General features: G+C 38.8%; 1 protein-coding gene across 3 annotated transcripts in view; it reads right to left on the minus strand.

Moving 5' to 3' along the window:
* Positions 1 to 479: 479 nt before the first annotated feature.
* Positions 480 to 17778, minus strand: part of NUP153 (nucleoporin 153) — a 48001-nt gene continuing 30702 nt past the window's right edge. The window contains exons 11-22 of one of the 3 annotated variants that reach the window (XM_031589384.2): positions 16902 to 17025; positions 15281 to 15418; positions 14078 to 14170; positions 13755 to 13842; positions 13334 to 13453; positions 11439 to 12053; positions 9570 to 9764; positions 8158 to 9009; positions 6193 to 6561; positions 4272 to 4544; positions 2986 to 3145; positions 480 to 2532 (exon numbers count right to left, since the gene is read on the minus strand). In XM_031589384.2, coding sequence (XP_031445244.2) covers positions 2448 to 2532; positions 2986 to 3145; positions 4272 to 4544; positions 6193 to 6561; positions 8158 to 9009; positions 9570 to 9764; positions 11439 to 12053; positions 13334 to 13453; positions 13755 to 13842; positions 14078 to 14170; positions 15281 to 15418; positions 16902 to 17025 — 3112 coding nt within the window. In that variant the 3' untranslated portion in view covers positions 480 to 2447. Of the gene's footprint in view, positions 2533 to 2985; positions 3146 to 4271; positions 4545 to 6192; positions 6562 to 8157; positions 9010 to 9569; positions 9765 to 11438; positions 12054 to 13333; positions 13454 to 13754; positions 13846 to 14077; positions 14171 to 15280; positions 15419 to 16901; positions 17026 to 17778 lie in introns of all 3 variants that reach the window. The other 2 variants (XM_031589382.2, XM_031589383.2) reach the window with 2 other exon arrangements.

A 17778-nucleotide genomic window follows, 5' to 3' on the forward strand; every position in this document is an offset into this window, starting at 1 on the left:
CCTCACTGAACTTTCTAAAACTTCCCAGAATGAGGTCACTACCTTTTTGGATAATGACTTTCAGATTCTTTGCTATAAACAATCAGTTGTCTTACCTAGAAACCCCACTTCCAACTGCATCATCAGAAACTGTATCTGTACCAAAATACAAAGAACAGCACTGCTGATTTGAGTGTTAGAAGTTTAGGAGGGGCTGTCCATCCTGAGAGAAGCTGAAGTTGTTAGAACTGACAAAAGCCATTCTGGGTTGGGTGTTGCCTATTTATATTTTCACCATGAATACAGATAGAACTTTTGGTCTAGTTCCTGCAGTGGTGACCTAGAAACTGGGATTCAGGATGGAAGCAGGTAGAACCATAGCTGGATAAAATTTCAATGTTAATGCATCAGATTTTTCTTAGCCTGGAGAAAAATACTACCCTGTCCAGAGCAGGCAAAGAAAAAAATTACAATTCAGAAAAGCCAAAGCTGGTCAGGGAAAAACAAATATCCAGTTGCCTAGACAAGTGCCTGTTTATTTTTTCAGTTTGTAGGTTCTGTACTTGGCAGGTAAAAAGGCTGAGGAAAACTGAGTGGCATTTCTCTGATTTAGGCACCTTGAAATATCTAACTGCAAACAATCTGTCCATGGCAGCAAGATGTGATCACCTGAATAACAGCTTAGCTCTGTGCTTTTCAAGTCCAGTTGCTAAGCGCTTTTTCTGTGAATAGAAATACTGATCAATTCTACACATGCTGCAGGACTGACAAAAGTGAAAGTTGGTCTTTGTCCTCCTGTGAAGTGTAGCTCACAGTTGGAAAAGTTTCAGAACATGGGCATGTATGGCTGTAGAAATGCAAAGCAGCATTGAATGGCAAAAGTGCTGCTAAGTAACCACTAACATATCTGAAATTTATATCAACTCTAAACTAGGTGGGCCACGCAGGCTTTTCTCCCTTAGTAATATGAGATGGAAGTGGTGCTTTCACTGTTTGCTGCAGTAAATGAATGGATCTCAACCATAAACTAAATGCTACAGCTTACCAAAAGCTCAGCTGTAGTCCCTGAAGAACCAAGAGCCTCCTTCCTCTCCCTTTACTGGACTGTCTGCTCTCTAAGAAACTTTTCTCACTCCTACAGGGGTGGAAAAAAACACATCATCCACTTCCAGTTGGGTATATTTTGTTGTGGTGAATGTTTGTACGGTTAAGTTTTGTAGTACAAGTTAGCCATGTTGCTACAGTAGATGAGTTGAGTCAGACTTATGGCTCCAAGCAAGCCCACTATAAAACTCTATTGTAGAGTTTTAGAGGTTCCAGTTAGCTGCTAATTTAAACAATTCAAGTCCACTGTGGTTGCAGAAAGCATGTGACAAGCAGTGGGCATGAGCACACTGCCTTGCAGCACAGCTGTAGTCACCAAGGCCTTCATTTAGAGTTAAAACTGCCAGACAATATTTCATATTTTTATTGATGGCATTTATCCCATGGTTTAACATGTTAATTATACTGTAATAAACATGGCTTTAATATTAAACTTTTCCTTATTATCCAAAGTCACCACAGTCCATTTCAGTAAATATAAAAATATATACTTAATACTTTGTACAATACTGGTTTTTGGTCCAAACAAAAATGGATCAGAAAAGCCAATAAACTTACTTTAAGAATTCCCAATTTTAAAGATTTTCTAAATGGATTTAGGCAACTTTGAATAATGGGATTTACATAATAAAATCTGAGACAATACTAAACAAAAATGGCCGTAACACACAAAATTAAAATTTCAATTTCACAGATCTGTTATGCCAAAAAAGTACATAGAGAAACAAAACTTATTTACACGTTTCATAATAAAATAACAAAGGCGAGACAGGTGATAAAGGGCTGTAAGAATGAAAATATAGAAATAGCATATAATTATTAAATGGAGAACTACAGATCTAACAAGTCCTTAGCATGAATCATCCTGTAATCAGTCTTCCTCTATCAGAAAATTTTAGTGCACAATACACCCAAACTCACTCACTTCACACATACACCGGCACAAACTCAGCATAGAAATCATTCGTTACCAACATTCTCTACTCTATACAGAACCCCTCACTGGTATAATTACAATTCGGAGGCGTCAGTAAACGCAGATGAGCGCACATAGTGGTGCAGATGAAGAGGTATTGTACAAGCCATTCACTGTGCGGGCTATACTCATCTCTATAGCCGAACCATGCCGAGTCAGTGAAAGAAGTAACTTGCTGGATTCTAAAATAGTTTTGCTTGAGAACGGCCCTGTTGCCAACTCTACTTGTTACAAAAAAAACTAAACGAGGGAGGGAAGGAAAGGGCAGCAGAGTTCTATATTCCTTTAGGCAGATCTGACTTCAGCTAACCCAGCATGAGGTACGATCCCAACAACTGAACAATGCAGGGCAGCAGCTGCTTTGAAAGTTGCTTTACCAATCAGGCGATTACTTTCTACGTCTAACTGCAGCCTTTATCTTCCGACCAGAAACTGAAGATCCAGAGGCAGAGAAAATATTTTTTCCATTAGTCCTATCAAAAGAAATTAGTAGTGCAGAGTTTAGGACAATACAGTTGATAATTCGGTAGCAGCACTGAGCAGATATTCCAGAACAACTGTTTTATCATCTGGCTCACTAGTTAGCAGCTGGCAACAAACAGAGTATGACGAACAGGAAAAGAGTTCCAGAAACCAAAAGCAATTAAATCTCTCATTCAGCAGGTACGCAGCACATAGTGGCTAAATGCAGACCTTATTTGTCAAGAACATTTCACATGGGTGCGTGATATTTCTGAGAACCAGGCTGCTGTAAAGCTGGCACTGCTTACTTAGCCAGTAACACTCATAGAGCAAGGAAAGATGCCATGCTTAGGCATAAATTCCAAGATTCATCAGAGCACCTCACAATTTAACATCAGTAGAGGCTGCACACAGTCCACTGATACTAGCAAAAGCTCAAGTAAAATTCTGATATGGTCTCTTACCCCACTGTAAATGTTGGAGGCTGGCTGAATGAAAATCCTGAAGAGCCAGAAGGCTGTACCGGTGCTGCTGGTGCAGGAGGATTTGCACCAAAAGTAAATACTTCTGGGTTACTTGTAAAGTTGAAATTAGAAGTACTACTTCCAAACTGGAATACAGGACCTAAGAAAGATGGAGTAGAAGCAGAAGGGAATAAGAAAATGAAATTTGAGTTCATTCTTCCCAGCAAAATCCTCACCATCCTCCCACTACATCTATCAAACATTGCTCAAGATGGCAAAGCTTGGGGTGGGAGGAAGGTTTACAAGAAATGCTAAATTACCACAGGAACAACACTTAGGAAACTTCATTTGCTTCAGTAGAGAACGATAAAGGGATTCTATGTAAGACTGCTGGCACACTGCTAACTCTTTCCTGCTCTCTGTATTGCCATTAATTTATGTCTGCATGCACTGAAATATATTAATGAAGTCTCAAATCGCAGTACTAAATTATCTAGATTCACCATTTAAACAAACTTTGTTGTGTAACTGCAGTCCAAAAAATAACATTAACCATTCCTACAATCAAAGTAACACAGACAAACCACAGGGATTTTTCTCTTTAAACTCCTACTTCATTCATTAAAGAATGAAAGAGCAACTAACATGGTGTGCCAACTAATTACTGATTAATACAAATGCAGGCTGCTTTCAACAGAGAGTATTTTGCAAAATGTCTGAGAAGAAAAGAGGCTTTTCTTTTTTAACCGGCCCTAACCCTTTTCTGTATCTGAAGCTATGTTATCAAATACAAGTGTTTTACCTATGAATGTGTTTAATTGAAAAATAATTACTACTGTGGAACAGGTCTTACACTTCAATTGCAAGGATCATTCTTGCCAGCATATTTCAGAAAAAGAACTTTAAATGAAGCTTTCACCCATAAATGTCTAGTACTAGCAATATATCTCACACAAGAAAGCCTCCAATCCAAATAAGTTGGCAAAAAAACTAAAAACTACTCTGTAACAAATCCAAAAAGAACTGTGCAGTGCTTCTGCCACTCTGGTCTGTGCAACCTGTTGGTGAAGCTGGTGTACCCACAGCACATCTCTGGCAGTCAGGAATCAGATGCACATTACTTAACCCTGCACCCGCCCCTTTTATGGAGGTTAATTCTTACAGTTGAGTATGTGCAAAAGGCAGAAATCATCTCACTAAACTTCAAATGCACTTCATGGAAACCAACCCACCAACTAACCAAGCTCTCTTTGAGACCAGAAAGGAAGAGGATGGTCAACACTCACCAGCACCAGAGGTGCCAGAGCCAAAACCCGGTTGTTGGCTCGACTGCTGTCCAAACACAGGGGGCTGAGTACTGCTTGTCACAGAGCCGAAGGCAGGAGGCGCAGGCTGCGGGCCAGCTGAAAACAGCGTTGTTGACAGGGATCCAAAGCTGGGAGCATTTGGCTGGCCGGAGCCCTGGCTCTGGCCAAATGCTGGTAGCTGACCGGCACCGAATGCTGGGCCAGCAGCAGCCGCTGAAGACCCAGACCCAAAGACAAATGAAGAGGATGACCCTCAGGAAAAAGAAGAGAAATTTCAGTATGTGCTGGGTCGTTTTGTTTGTCACAGAGCTGCATGTTTGCAGCCGGGTAGGTAAAACAACAAACAGTACCTCCTTCGTAATAGGAATTATACCTTTTCTTGTAAATAACCTGAAAAACAGCATGCTTACAAGAGTCAGTCGACATATACCTCAAACACTGGTTGTCTAGACTCAAATTACTGTTAGCCATTCATGTTCTAGAAACAGACTCCCACAAATAGCACATGCTGATTTGTGTTTACTAAGAGTTATTTATATCACGGGTAAAGAACACTCATTCATTTCTTTCTGATATTTTAATCATTCAAAATACAGCTCCTGATCTATTAGAATCAGGAGAACGCACATCTTTCCTCTTGTAAGCACCTGCACCCCTTCCTAATCCAAGTGTTTACAATTAGCAATTTCTGGAGACCAAATCAGGCTTGCAGGGACCTAACTCAGCTACCAGAATAATTCCATCCCTTCATACAACAGAAAACAAGCTCATTCAATTAGCTGCTTTGGTTCTGCATGGCCAGCAGAAATAATGAGAAGAAAATACGTGGCTGAACAGTGACTTCAAACACATGCACTTCTGCTGAGCAAAAAGACATTCTAAATAGCACTATTAATCTAAATTCAATTTAAGCAGATGTCATGCAACAAAAAAATATCCATCTCTGCAACACAACTCAAAATGGCTGACTGTTTTTCCAAGAAGGAAAACAGAAGTTAAGACAGACTAAAAGGTATTCAAATACTTTTATGAAGATTTTTGATAGATAGTTTCATTTACTAACAAAAAGATGCTGGAAGTTCCTGACTTGCTAGTGGGTTAGACTAATCTGCTTATTGCTGTAACTTAGGACTGTTCTCTCTCTGTTTCTGATATACAAAAAATAACAGATTTAATCAGGAAACTGATCAGAATAGTTGTAGCTTCCTTACAGGTTCAATTTTATTGCCAACAATTTCTAGGCTAGCAGAAATACAGATTATTTGGAAACTTCAGCTTTGTGCCATACTGCTAAATTCATGCTGGACTTCGGTGAGCTAATGCATATAGAACATGAAAAAAAAAAATCCAGATACTTGTTTTTGTGTTCAGGTGACCAAGAAAATGAAAGACTAGCTATAATGCTCATTAGAAGTCACTCTTTACAAAGCAGCAGTTACATATATATACCAATACTGTGTTTGTAACATACACTTGTGAAGGATGGACATTACAAATCTTGATGTTATTTACAATGCTGAAGAGTTTTAGGTATGGGAGAGAAAAAAACTGAAGCTGTAACTGACTTTTAACCTTCAGCACTGGATTGATACTGAGAAGAGGGGAATTCATTCTCACAATGACAAGTTCTTATGCAAATGAAAGCCAATAAAGGATTGTCCACTGCACAAAGTAACAGCACAGCCAGTGATTCCTAAACTGTATTTCCCAGACTGCCTGAAAACCTGAGCCCCAAGCATTAGCATTGTTTATCTATTGTTGAATGTAAATAGTCACTACTTTTCTCTCTTTCCATATGTTTTGCCTACACGTTCTTCATGAAACACTATTTCCCTGCTCCACTTATCTATTCTGTGATCTAACAGCAAAAAAAAAAAAAAAAGCACCTGCTTAAATGTACCTGTTGAACTTGATGTGGCCATGGCTCCAAAGGTAAAGCCAGAACTTGCTGCACTGCTACTGTTGGCTCCTGAACCGAAGACAAACGGAGCAACTGCTGCACCAGTGGTGGAAGATGTGGTTGCTGGTTTGCTTTCTTGAGAGAAGCCAAATGACTGAGATGCTGTAGATTCTGCAGAATTGCCAAAAGCAGTGCTGCTCACAGTGTTGCTGGCTTGCCCAAACACAAAAGGAGTGGGAACCGGTGCAGGGTTGGAGGAAGAGGTGACGCTGCCAAATACGCTGCTGCTGTTGGCTGAAGTGGTGGGTACAGCTGTGCTGGAGGAACTGGAGCTCAAGAAGCTGAAGGATGGCTTTGCTGCTCCTTGATCTGCGAGGGACAACAGGACACGAAATGTTGCAAAACACCTAAGTGCGTGAAACAGAGACCTGTTCCAACAGCTGTACAAGGAGAAACCCTGGATGACGCCTCAACTACTATGCAGCTACTGTGGATTATTTAAGATCCAGATTTAATACACTGACTGCCACCATTCACAATTAATGGAATGGGAGAACTGTGAAGAATGATGACACCACCACAGTTCTAGGCTTTAGCAGTTACAGACACCAAGCATTGGCTATAACAATCAGAACCAGATTTAACCAGTACATCTCAACTCCCCACAGAAGAACAACATCAATTACCTGCAACGCTTCTATAGTTTGTTAAATGGAACACAGGAAAAAAAAAAAAAAAAAAAACAACAAAAACAGTGGAACAGTTTCTTTTGTAGCCTCTCCTGAAATTACAGCCCTGGGCCTACAGCCCTAAAGCCAGCTAAGCTGATCATCCTGCAGCCTCGCTCTTATGGCTTAAGCTCACTGCACTTCAGTACTTTCAAGACCTGCTTTTGGGAGCCATGGAGAACAGCCCTCTGTTACAGAACTGTCATACAGAGTACAATTTTAGATTTAAAGTTATTTTTTCAAGTATATATGATTCCTCAGCTTTCCCTAAGCTTCTGCTCTCACATTATTATACCTGACCCCATTCTTCATTTCCCATTGCCGTTTTTTCCAGCAGTTATGGATCTTTTCATCTATGCCACTTGTAAGGAACTCTCTACTGTGTTGAAGACGACTTGTTAAAGTCTCCTTTTTACACAGGGTATTTCGTCAAATTCCCATGACTAAATCAAACTCCAGAACTTCAACTGGAAGCCAAAACAATACAACCACCTCCCCTCCACTAATTCTCACAATCCCCAATCTGCTCAGTACAAGCTCAATCGTAAGAATACAAAGGTTAAAAATCACTATACCCCTATGCACTGCTTTTATTCCCTGTTCTTTTCCTTATTACTTCCAAAGTTAGTAGAAGTTAGTAACAAACTCCGTTCTCTAGACCATGGTTGATAAGTCATACAAATAGAATTACAATCAGAATTTTTTCACACAGTAATTGTCACTAAAATCTTTCAGTCCAGTCTTTCAGAAGATAAAAGATACACAAAACTGTGCAGCATCTATTAAATGACTTCCATACCTTCATGGCAGTAGAATTGCAGCAGTACACCCAGCAGCACAGCTACAAGTACACATGAATGAGACACTTTCTCACATCTCCCTTCACAATGCACAAGGCCTCTATGTCACCACACTAAAGACTTTACCACCAATAATGCTGCTAGCACAGAAACCATACAAAATACCTGCGCTCACATGGGATGCAATACAAGTTCCTTAAGGTGCAACAATTTTTGTCTAAACCTAGTCTTAAAACTCACTGAAATTGAAATAGGAATTGCTACTAATTGTCTATACATCAACAATTGGAACAGAAATTACACTACATACAGTAATTAAGCTTTTTCTAAAGCTCTAGTACACGAACCTATTAGCTCCTACAGATTTTGTAACTTACAACTTCAGAGGTACTATTTGAGGGACTTAGACAACTGAAGATAAAAGATATTCTTCTTACCTGAACTACTAGCTTGGGCCCCAAATGAAAAAGCTGGCTTTGCCTGCTCCGTTTCCTTCTCTGATGGTTTAACAAAGCTGAAGTTGAACATAGGTTTTGCTGTGCTTTCTTCTTTGGTATGCTCAGACTGCCCAACAGAAAAGACAGGTTGTGCCTTTGACTCTTCATTGTCAGCTTTCTTCCCAAACACTAACGGAGCAGCAGAACTGACAGAATCCTGTTTCTCTTCTGTCCTTCCCAAAACAAACTGCGAGGCAGGTGCCGACTCCACGTTACCAAAAGAGAAGCCTCCCTTTGTTGAAGGAGTTTCATCCTTTCTCTCATCTGGTTTCTTAAATGCAAAAGAAGCTGACGCAACTTCATTTTCTGCCACAGTTCCAAAAGTGAAGCCAGCGACTGCAGTTTTATTCTCATTGGCAGTTATGGAAGAAGTAGAACTCGAACCAAAACTGAAACCTCCCAGTACTGGTTGTTGTTCTTTCTTTTCCTGCTGTCCCAGGCTTGCTGTCCCAAACTGAAACGTTAAAGGAGCCGGACTACTTGTAGACGGAAGGCCAAAGGTAAAATTGTTACTTTTATCTTCCTTTTTATTCTCTTCTGATTTAGAGTCCGAGGATGAAACTCCAAATTTAAAGTTCCCTGAACTGCTAGGAAACTTGAACCCCCCAGGTGCAGTGTTGGAAGATGCAGATTCAGATGCAATGCCAAACTTGAAGCCCCCTTGTTCTCCAAATTTAAAACTTCCTGTGGTACTCGATGTTTGAGAATCAGAGGATGATGACTGTGATGACTGAACACCAAATGTAAATGATGGCAGTGCAGCATTTGTGGACACAGCAGAAGCATCAAAACCTGCAGAAATAAGAAATAACGTTTACTTCATAATCTATGGTACACCTGTGGCACATGAAGGCTTTAGCTACCTAACTGGGGTTCTAGTCCCAAACTTCCCAATCAAAACTTAAAAAAAAAAAAAAACAAAACACAAAACAACACACAAAAAACAACCCAAAATCAAAACAGAAAACAAAATCCCCTTACACTTCTCTCTAAATAAACCTTTTCACAATGGTATTTTTTTGTCCGCTGCTTGGCTTTCAGATGTGTACTAGTATTAGATGTAATACACTTAACATTATTATTACACTTTTTGCCTATACTTCAAATGAACATCACGGAAGACCAAGAACAAGCATGTTGTTAAAAAAGGCTTTTCTCTAAAAACCATACATTTATTCTTGGGAAAATGTGTGGAAACATACAGGCAACCTTATCTAGACAATATTCCTAAAGGAAAAAATGAACAAATTTGCCATAGCTCTAAGGAAAAAAAAAATAACTGAGCTTTAAAAAAAAGTCTAAGCAAAACAAATTGCAGAATGCACATCCTCATTTTAATCTGTAAGTATTACCTTTGAACTCTGCTTTTGTGCCTGGCTTTGCACTTTCACAGGCTACACACTTTGTGGCCTCCGGTTTGTTTTGGACCATGCAGACCTCACAATCCCAGCTTCCTTCAGGCTTCTTGAATTTGTCTAAATCCAGAAGTTCTCCAGAAGGAGCAGCAAATGCAGATGCACTGCTGCTGGTCACAGGCACTGAACTCCCTAGGAGATAAGCAGTAATTAAACACTCTGCTTGAGTTATAAAGCGAACATGAAGTTTTTTAAGAACCTCTCAAATGCTCTCGAGTTTACAAATCAGACAAGTGTAACAGTGAAACATCAAACAACAGCTATTCATACAATACAACAACACAGTCCACTTCAGATGTAATTCATGGATATTCTTATCAACTAAACTTATGAAAATAATTTCTGCTGACACAAGTAACCCGTAGTCGATGTTAGCACACACAAATTGATGATGAGTGTAAAGTGATGTGAAGCTAACAATTTATCAGATTTATCTATCTCCAAATTCCAAAGTCAGACATGTTGGAAACTATACCATCATGAAACAAACAAAAAAATCAGAAATGAACCCAAAGCTTCCAGACACACAGCTCTGTTTAGCACACAAGCTGCACTATCATCAAGAGCAGCAGAAGTCTCCATAAAAGAGGCCTGAAAGACACTGCTTTCCTTCTGATTTTTCTCCCCTGCAAAGGAATAGTTGATGCTGCAGCAGAAATCTTGTAGCTCCATAAGCATGAGGATTGAAGCAGCCACCCAGAAGGCAAAAAAGCATCACACTGACATCTTCACTCCAACCATTTTAAATCACTGAGGGCAGCTTTTAAAAGAGAGGCAAAAAAAAATGCCTTGTATTTGAAACAATAAAGACAGAGTGTTCTCTTTCATGGTATACCCAGCAGATTTTATCCTCATCTTATTTTCAACACTCTTCCCCTTCACAGATGTAACATATCCATGTGGGAAATTCACCAGGAGGATAACAGTAAGCCCCTCATTTCCAAAATCCCTCCCTGCAATGGCTACAGTTTCACATAAAGGTTCTCAGAGGCTCTCTGAGAGAATCAGCTCTCCCTGAAACGCATTATTTTACCTGATGAAATTTCACTCTCATTATACGGGATGATTGCAAAAACAATATCTAGTTGGTCCTAAATTTTTTTCTTCAGGATTATATTTGAAAATGTGTTTTTTTGACATATTAGTATATTAAATGATGTGTAGAGTCAAGACATTCACAACATCAAATAGCAGGAAGCAATCCAGAACTAGATTGAAGAACCCAGTGGGTTACCTATATTCTTTAAGCCTACCACTGACCTTCACTGGGATACCTGGACGCCAGGCTTTGCTTTAGCTTGAGATGACTAGTTAGGACTATACAGTCTTGAAATCTAGCTTCCTATCCACCCTCATGTAATACAAGAGGTGAGTGGAGATATTTTTGATTAAGGTTTGTAAATATGATTTTTACTTTTTTTGATAAAGACAAAGCTTTTTTTTTTTTTTTAAACTCTTTCTACTGAGTTCACATTTTTTTTCTGGTGAAAAATCAGTGAATAGATCTTAAATTAAGTCACCCAGTTCAGATATCTTTCCTCACCAACAGCAATGCAAGGAGTATTTGCTTTGACTCAACTCTGTACTAACACACTGCACAATCAGTTCAATTAATGTGATAGGCTGGAACCTGGGCTGACACCTTGAAAGTGCCTGTAGTCATTCTTGCAGACAGGCATTAACCCATCAATCACATCTGGCTGTTGTGCTGTTCAAAATATTTTCTATGTTTCTTTGGTTTTTTTTTATTCCATAACGAAAATTACAGACTAAGATGGAAACAACAGGTTAAAAAAAAAGCCATACCTGGTTTCTCGGACTGACAGGCTACACATTTGCTATCTTCTGCCTTATTTGACACAAAGCATGTTGCACAGTCCCAAGAGCCTTTTGGCTTCTTAAACTTGTCTCCAAAGCCCAGAGTGACTGTGGTGTCAGTGCTGCTGGAGGAGGATGTCACAGTCACCGAGCTCTCTGTAGTCACTGGCAATGCCAGAGTAGGCATTACTCCCATTCCAGGCTTTGGTGTCTCACACGCTACACATTTTGTAGCTTCAGGTTTGTTCTGGACCAGACAGGTATCACAATCCCACGTTCCAGGCGCTGCCTTGAATTTGTCTCCAAAGCCCAGCATCCCTACTGGAGAGGCTGCTGCCTTGGTGGAGCCACTTGGACTTGAGCTCATTGTCTGTTTCGTACTCTCAGTTGTTGACACTTTAGCAGCTTGACAAGTGACACACTTGCTGTCTGTGGCTTTGTTCTGCAAACATGGGTCACATGGATCAGTCTGCCAATACGACGATGCTTGTTTAGAGGTCTCTTTACCTGCAGAAAAACTACTTATTGCAGGCCTTGTATAGACCACTGTGCTTGTGATAGGCTGTGCAGATGCAGAGGAGTGTGTTTTTACAGATGCAAATCCTGGAGGAGAAAAAAATATATATCTTCTTGTTAAAGCTGTACCCCACTACACTTACCGGAGTTACTTCTGACACTACAGGGCATAAATTTTAACTCAAGTGTCAACAGTTACCAATATACATTCAGACTGAGTGCAAAAGGAAGTCGCTGGAAATCTGATCTAAACTGATTGAATTTCATATGCTGCACTGAGACACCACAGAAAGCTTCATTTAACTCTTCACTTTCAGTAAAGTTTGAAATCAATTTTTTCACTGATTGACACGTGTAAGCAAACAGTGGCTGAATGAAATCTGACTGTTCATCATGGACTGGAAATAATTCAGTTTCACCAAGACACCATGCCCAAGCAAATCAAATTTCTGAAGCCATTCCTTCTGTAGTAACTATTCAAATTTACTTCAGTAACCGTACGACAGTTTGCCCTTGGAACAGTAATGCACACAATTATTTCCCCACAGGTGCTGAATATTAATTAATAAGACAGTAGAACAATTGTCTCAATTTTATAATCTTCCTTTAAAGAGTGCTGGACACAGGCCAACTTGTTATTTTAAGATGTCAATTTTAACAGCAAACAGAAGCTGCTAACAAAGATACAGTAAAGGAAATGCACCTTCAGTAGCAGCTCAAGTTGCCTGTAAAGCTAAAATAAATAATGTGTTGTTGGCTTATTTTTTAATCAGCAATGAAGCCTTAGAACAGCGTGGATATAGATCCTGCTTCTCTTAAATTGAAGAAGAAAGTGACTGTCACTTCATTCAGAGGTCTTTCCTTAAACAAAACACAGTGTATTTTCTCTCACTTTGCTCCTTCCAGTACAAAAAAATTACAATTTAAGGCCCAAAGATTTGCAGCTTTTGCAGCATATTTAGGAATGAAATCCCTTACTCTTTTTTATATATTTCTATTTTCAGGACTGTTGAAAGTGGGATAGGAATGCTGAGATTTACAAACATTTCCTTTTCAATTCCATAAAGTTTACTTATTTAAAATCAAGCACTGATTATTTGACTGATTGTCTTCGTTCCTCATTTACATTCTAACACAATAGAAATGCAATCCATCTAGTTTTGAAGTTGCAGTTTTACTTTAACCAACAAAAACCACTTAGAATGGGCAGATTCATCCTAACAGATGTAGCACCTAACACAGTGCTTTTCTACGTTTGTATTTACAGCTGACATTGCATCAACCATGATGTAAGCTTTTTTTTTTTTTTTAAATCCATGTTAGCATTTTTTTTGCTCTATCTTCTAAAAAGAAGTTCATTATCTCACCAGGGTTTCTTAGAATGTCTAACACACTCCCTTCCTTTAAGACCTTTGCAGGTTTGAAGGGACCATCGTATTCTTCTTTTTCTTCCTTTTTATTGCTGATGCTGTTTACAGCGGTGGTATCTTTAGAAACAAGAGAAAACAAAAACATCTTTCATGATGCAATCCAATTAGAACAGAATACATCCACTTTTGCCAGTAACAAAAACTTCCAACTTTCATGAATCTAAGAATCTTTAAAATTCAACCTGCTTTACAATTTTTAGTTACACCTTGTAAAAGCAGATCTGTCACTGAAAAAAATATACTGCAGAAGCCCAACACTGTCTGAAATCGCTAGCATGCTCAGAAAGGATAGATTTAGTATTTAATACACAAAAAGAAGATCTGCACTTCAGAACTGAAGTGCTAAAGTTGCAGTTACCGCGGGTAAGTAAGGACGTCACTGCTGTATCACTGCATCCAGAGCGCTCTGCCGATTTTACAACAGGAACACTAAATGTAAACCCAATCTGCTACGAAAAAGAGAGGTTTTTCAGAGTCTGAAACTGAAGAAACTTTAATAAAATTCATACACAAATATAAATCTGAAACCAAATCTCTTAATTTTTGGTACACGTACTGGATGACTAATCATAAGCCAGAAACCTACATTATCATTTTTCCCATTAGCACAGCCCTGTTTTAATGTTCTGCAATATTCTACTAAACGTCTGATAAAAAGTTGAGCTTTTCTCTTTTACTTACAGACAACGGAGGTAGCACTTCTGCCTCAGTAGATTTCACAATAGGAGATGAAAATCTGAACACAGGACTGCCAGCATTACTTGTTGGCTGGACCTGTATTTTCAAAAGAATAAAAGTTTTATATCTAAGAGCAGCAACCAGCTGAATTCAGAATCCAACAGAAGTTTTGCAGAAGTTCAGAAAACTGATGTTTTAGTTATTTCTAATCCACAGGTGAAAGCAACAATAAAACAAAATGAAGTCTGCTAATGAGTATACAAGACATCATCTTTAAAACCACATCGCACAAACCAAGAGAAAAAGATGAGATGCTACTTAGGTCTAAACATACGGAAAAGCAGGAAATTGAAGACATCTAAACTCAGCTCTACTAAAGAACTTCCTTGACAGATTAAAGCAGGTATCTGCTTCAAAAAATGAGAAAGTATTTCAAGTATTCTGGAGCAGATTAATGTTTATTTTTCTATAGTAATATAAATTATTGCACCCTAGGCTCGTTCTTTGTAAGGCTTGAACAACCACTTATGCTACCTCTCATTCAATAACCTCATGTCATGGTGTAACCACTGTAGGCAGCTAGCCATTCCCTTCACGTGGGCAGGGAAAAGAATCAGAAAGGTAAAAGAAGTTCAGTAGCATAATGGCCACTTGGAAAACCAAATGATGCATCCCTGAACATCCCCTCTCTTATCCCCCCGTGTTACTGCTGAGCACGACGCTATTGGTTGGCTCATCCCTTTGGTCACACTTCTCCCAGCCCTTGTGCACCTCAGCCTGCTTGCTGCCAGGGCTGCGTGAGAAGCAGAAATGGCCGTGATGCTGTATAAGCACTACACAACAACAGCTGAACACTGGTCTGCTATCAACACTGCGTTCATCACAGACTGGCAACTTTGCATAGCCGCTATAAAGAAAATTAACTCTATCCCTGCCAGGATGAACAGCTTGGCATAAAATCCCACCCCCCCCAAATTTCCATAGTGTTTGAAACAGTTTTACAGTTATCTTAACCAGACGTTTGCAAGTTTAAAACCGATAATCAAAAAACTGCATTTTTCTCTCCAAATTGCAAATACAACTCTGAATTATTCAACTGAGTATGAACTAATGCTGGTTAGTTTCATGAGTACCATTTGTTAACTTGCAACAAAGCAGATATATACTCATACTGAAAAGAATTCATAGCATACAACAAAGATTTACCTTGTTCATCACTGATGTAGAAACAGTGCTCGGTGACGATGAGACAGTACTGCTAGTCAGAAAACTGAAGTTGAAAGGAGCCAGTGATGCAGTACTGATGGGTAGGGATATTTTCGGGAGTACCGGTTCCTCTACTTCCTAGAGTTGCAAATTAAAATTTTTCTCTTTTACAAAACATACTACTTTCTCATCCTGCTCCACTCTGATTTCTTAATAAAATTAAACATAACAAAAACACAGAGTAAGAGAAAGCAAATTTTCAAAAGGAATTCCTAATCTCCCCGTCTCAGTCTGTGCAGTCATTTTTTAATTCATGGCAGGCCTGCTTTCACATTACACCACATTCACCACCAGTCCAGTAAGAATACTGGAAGTTACCTCAAATTTGTTACCTGTGCAGAACAGAGAGAGGTACAGATCAGACTTTTTTGTTGTTGTTTTCTATGCTTTAGTCATTAATGCTCTAGAGAAACATCACCATTTCTAAATATCCTCATTTCTTCCTTTAATATTAAACTCTCAAGACTAATGAGAAAATGTTCTTGCAGAATTAGACAGGGCAGCTGTTCAAGTTTCTGAAGCCACTACAACAATGAATTTAGAAAAATGTAACATTTAAAGTATGTGGGTTCAGTACACAAACAAAACACAAAATGCCTACAAAGAAAGCTACAGAAGATTGGTAAATCCAGCCATGTATGAGGCTGCAAATCAGAAATCAGTACCTCTTAAAAACAACTGGGTTTGTTCTTGCCTTTTAACCTATTTGGTAACCAAGACTGGATGAGTTCAGGTTTAAATGAGAACTACCAATCTAATCACAGTCTGCACAGAAGCACCAAGATCTAAATAGAAATGAATGACTAAGCAGAGATAAATAGGTACTACAGACATTCAGTGTATCCTATGACTTACAAGTGTTCCACAATTTTGATTTGAAAAGTTTATGGAACATAGCTAGTTTTATCTGTATCACTATTTTATTTGAATTATATAAACATACTCCATTGTTTATGATTTCTTTATATGGCATCAGCTAAAAGACCAACTTACAGACTTACACTAAAGATATAGTTACAGGCAGCTCAGATAACATCCAATCAGAAAAATAATCTTTCGAGTATTTGTGACTACAGCTTTGAAACAAGAAAAAAACCCTTTCACAACAAGTTGAGTAAGTATCAGAAATTCTAAGTTATCATTAGCAGACGTGCAGAACACCATTTTCTAATTCTCTTATGAACTCTTGGCCCATATGTCTATGAGACTTAAATAGGAAACAAATTCAATACACTTTGTTTACATCCTTGGCACTTGTTACAAGAATCACTGCATTACAGAAACTATACAAACCTCCACTAAAACATTCCTGTTCTTAGGACTCATTCATTTAACCGCTAGTGGAAAACTTTCTAGCACAAGGAATCTTCAGTACTGCAAAACTACAAATTTCAGAACTACGTAGGCAAGGTTCAAACAGACTAAGTAAACAGGAGCTTGCTCTGAAACCCACAAGAAAAAAAAAAAACACAGACCTAAGGCTGCATTCTTATACTTTACTGTGAGGTAATAAAACTGACATGTCATCTCAAAGACAGCAATCAATGGAAAAGTCACTTACCTGTTCTTGTCCAGACTTTGATACGTAGTGTACCCCTCTTTCCCTTCTCATCTTGCCACCACCACTTACTCCTGAAGTCAGACCATTGGATGCAGGAGTACTGAATTTGGGGTAGGTCAAATTGCTAGCACAGAATAACAACACATGGGTTGGGGAGGTTAAAAAAAAAAAAAAAGAGGAAAAAAAATAAGAAAAAGTTATCAATTTATTTTCAAGCTATTATAGCCATCATTAGTCCTAGGACTGAAACCCGTTAATCAGAATCAGGAAAACAGTAAAGCTGCTTCACAAGCTCCTAAATGCTGGTAAACACAATTTTTGCTTTTTAGAACATCAGGTTTAAAAAAAAAAAAAAGCAAGGAAAATGACATACGAAGTTGTAATATCCACATGGGAATGATGACTAAGCCAGAAGACCTGAAATAGAAGAGCTGATTCATATTGATAATTTCTAATGCTTCTTTTAGATAGTCCAGACATGGACTGGTTCTCCAATTCTGTGATGAACATTAACTCTGCAAGGATATAAAAGAACAACTCATGAAAATACACAAGGAGTATATGTATGCACACATGGGAAACACTGCCTACAGCTCTGATGGAAGAGAGAGCCCTTAAGATGGTAAGATAATATGGCAGAAGTTTCAGAAGCAGCTCAGGCTTTTATGTGGCCATTAGAAGGATGGCAGAGGTGTTTGGGTGTGCCAACATTCCAGAATTCTTTTCAGACATGAACACAGATCCCTTTTGTAATGCACACAAAGGCATTTCTCTGTTTGTTATGAAAGCCTTGATAAAAACCAGAAAGATTTCCTAATGCAAGTGCTAACAGAAGAAAAAGAAAAAAACACATCACAAACCAGAAGTGAAATAAAGG

Source organism: Phasianus colchicus, chromosome 3, assembly GCF_987193195.1.
Source record: "Phasianus colchicus chromosome 3, bPhaCol1.hap1.1, whole genome shotgun sequence".
NCBI classification, from domain to species: Eukaryota; Metazoa; Chordata; class Aves; order Galliformes; family Phasianidae; genus Phasianus; species Phasianus colchicus.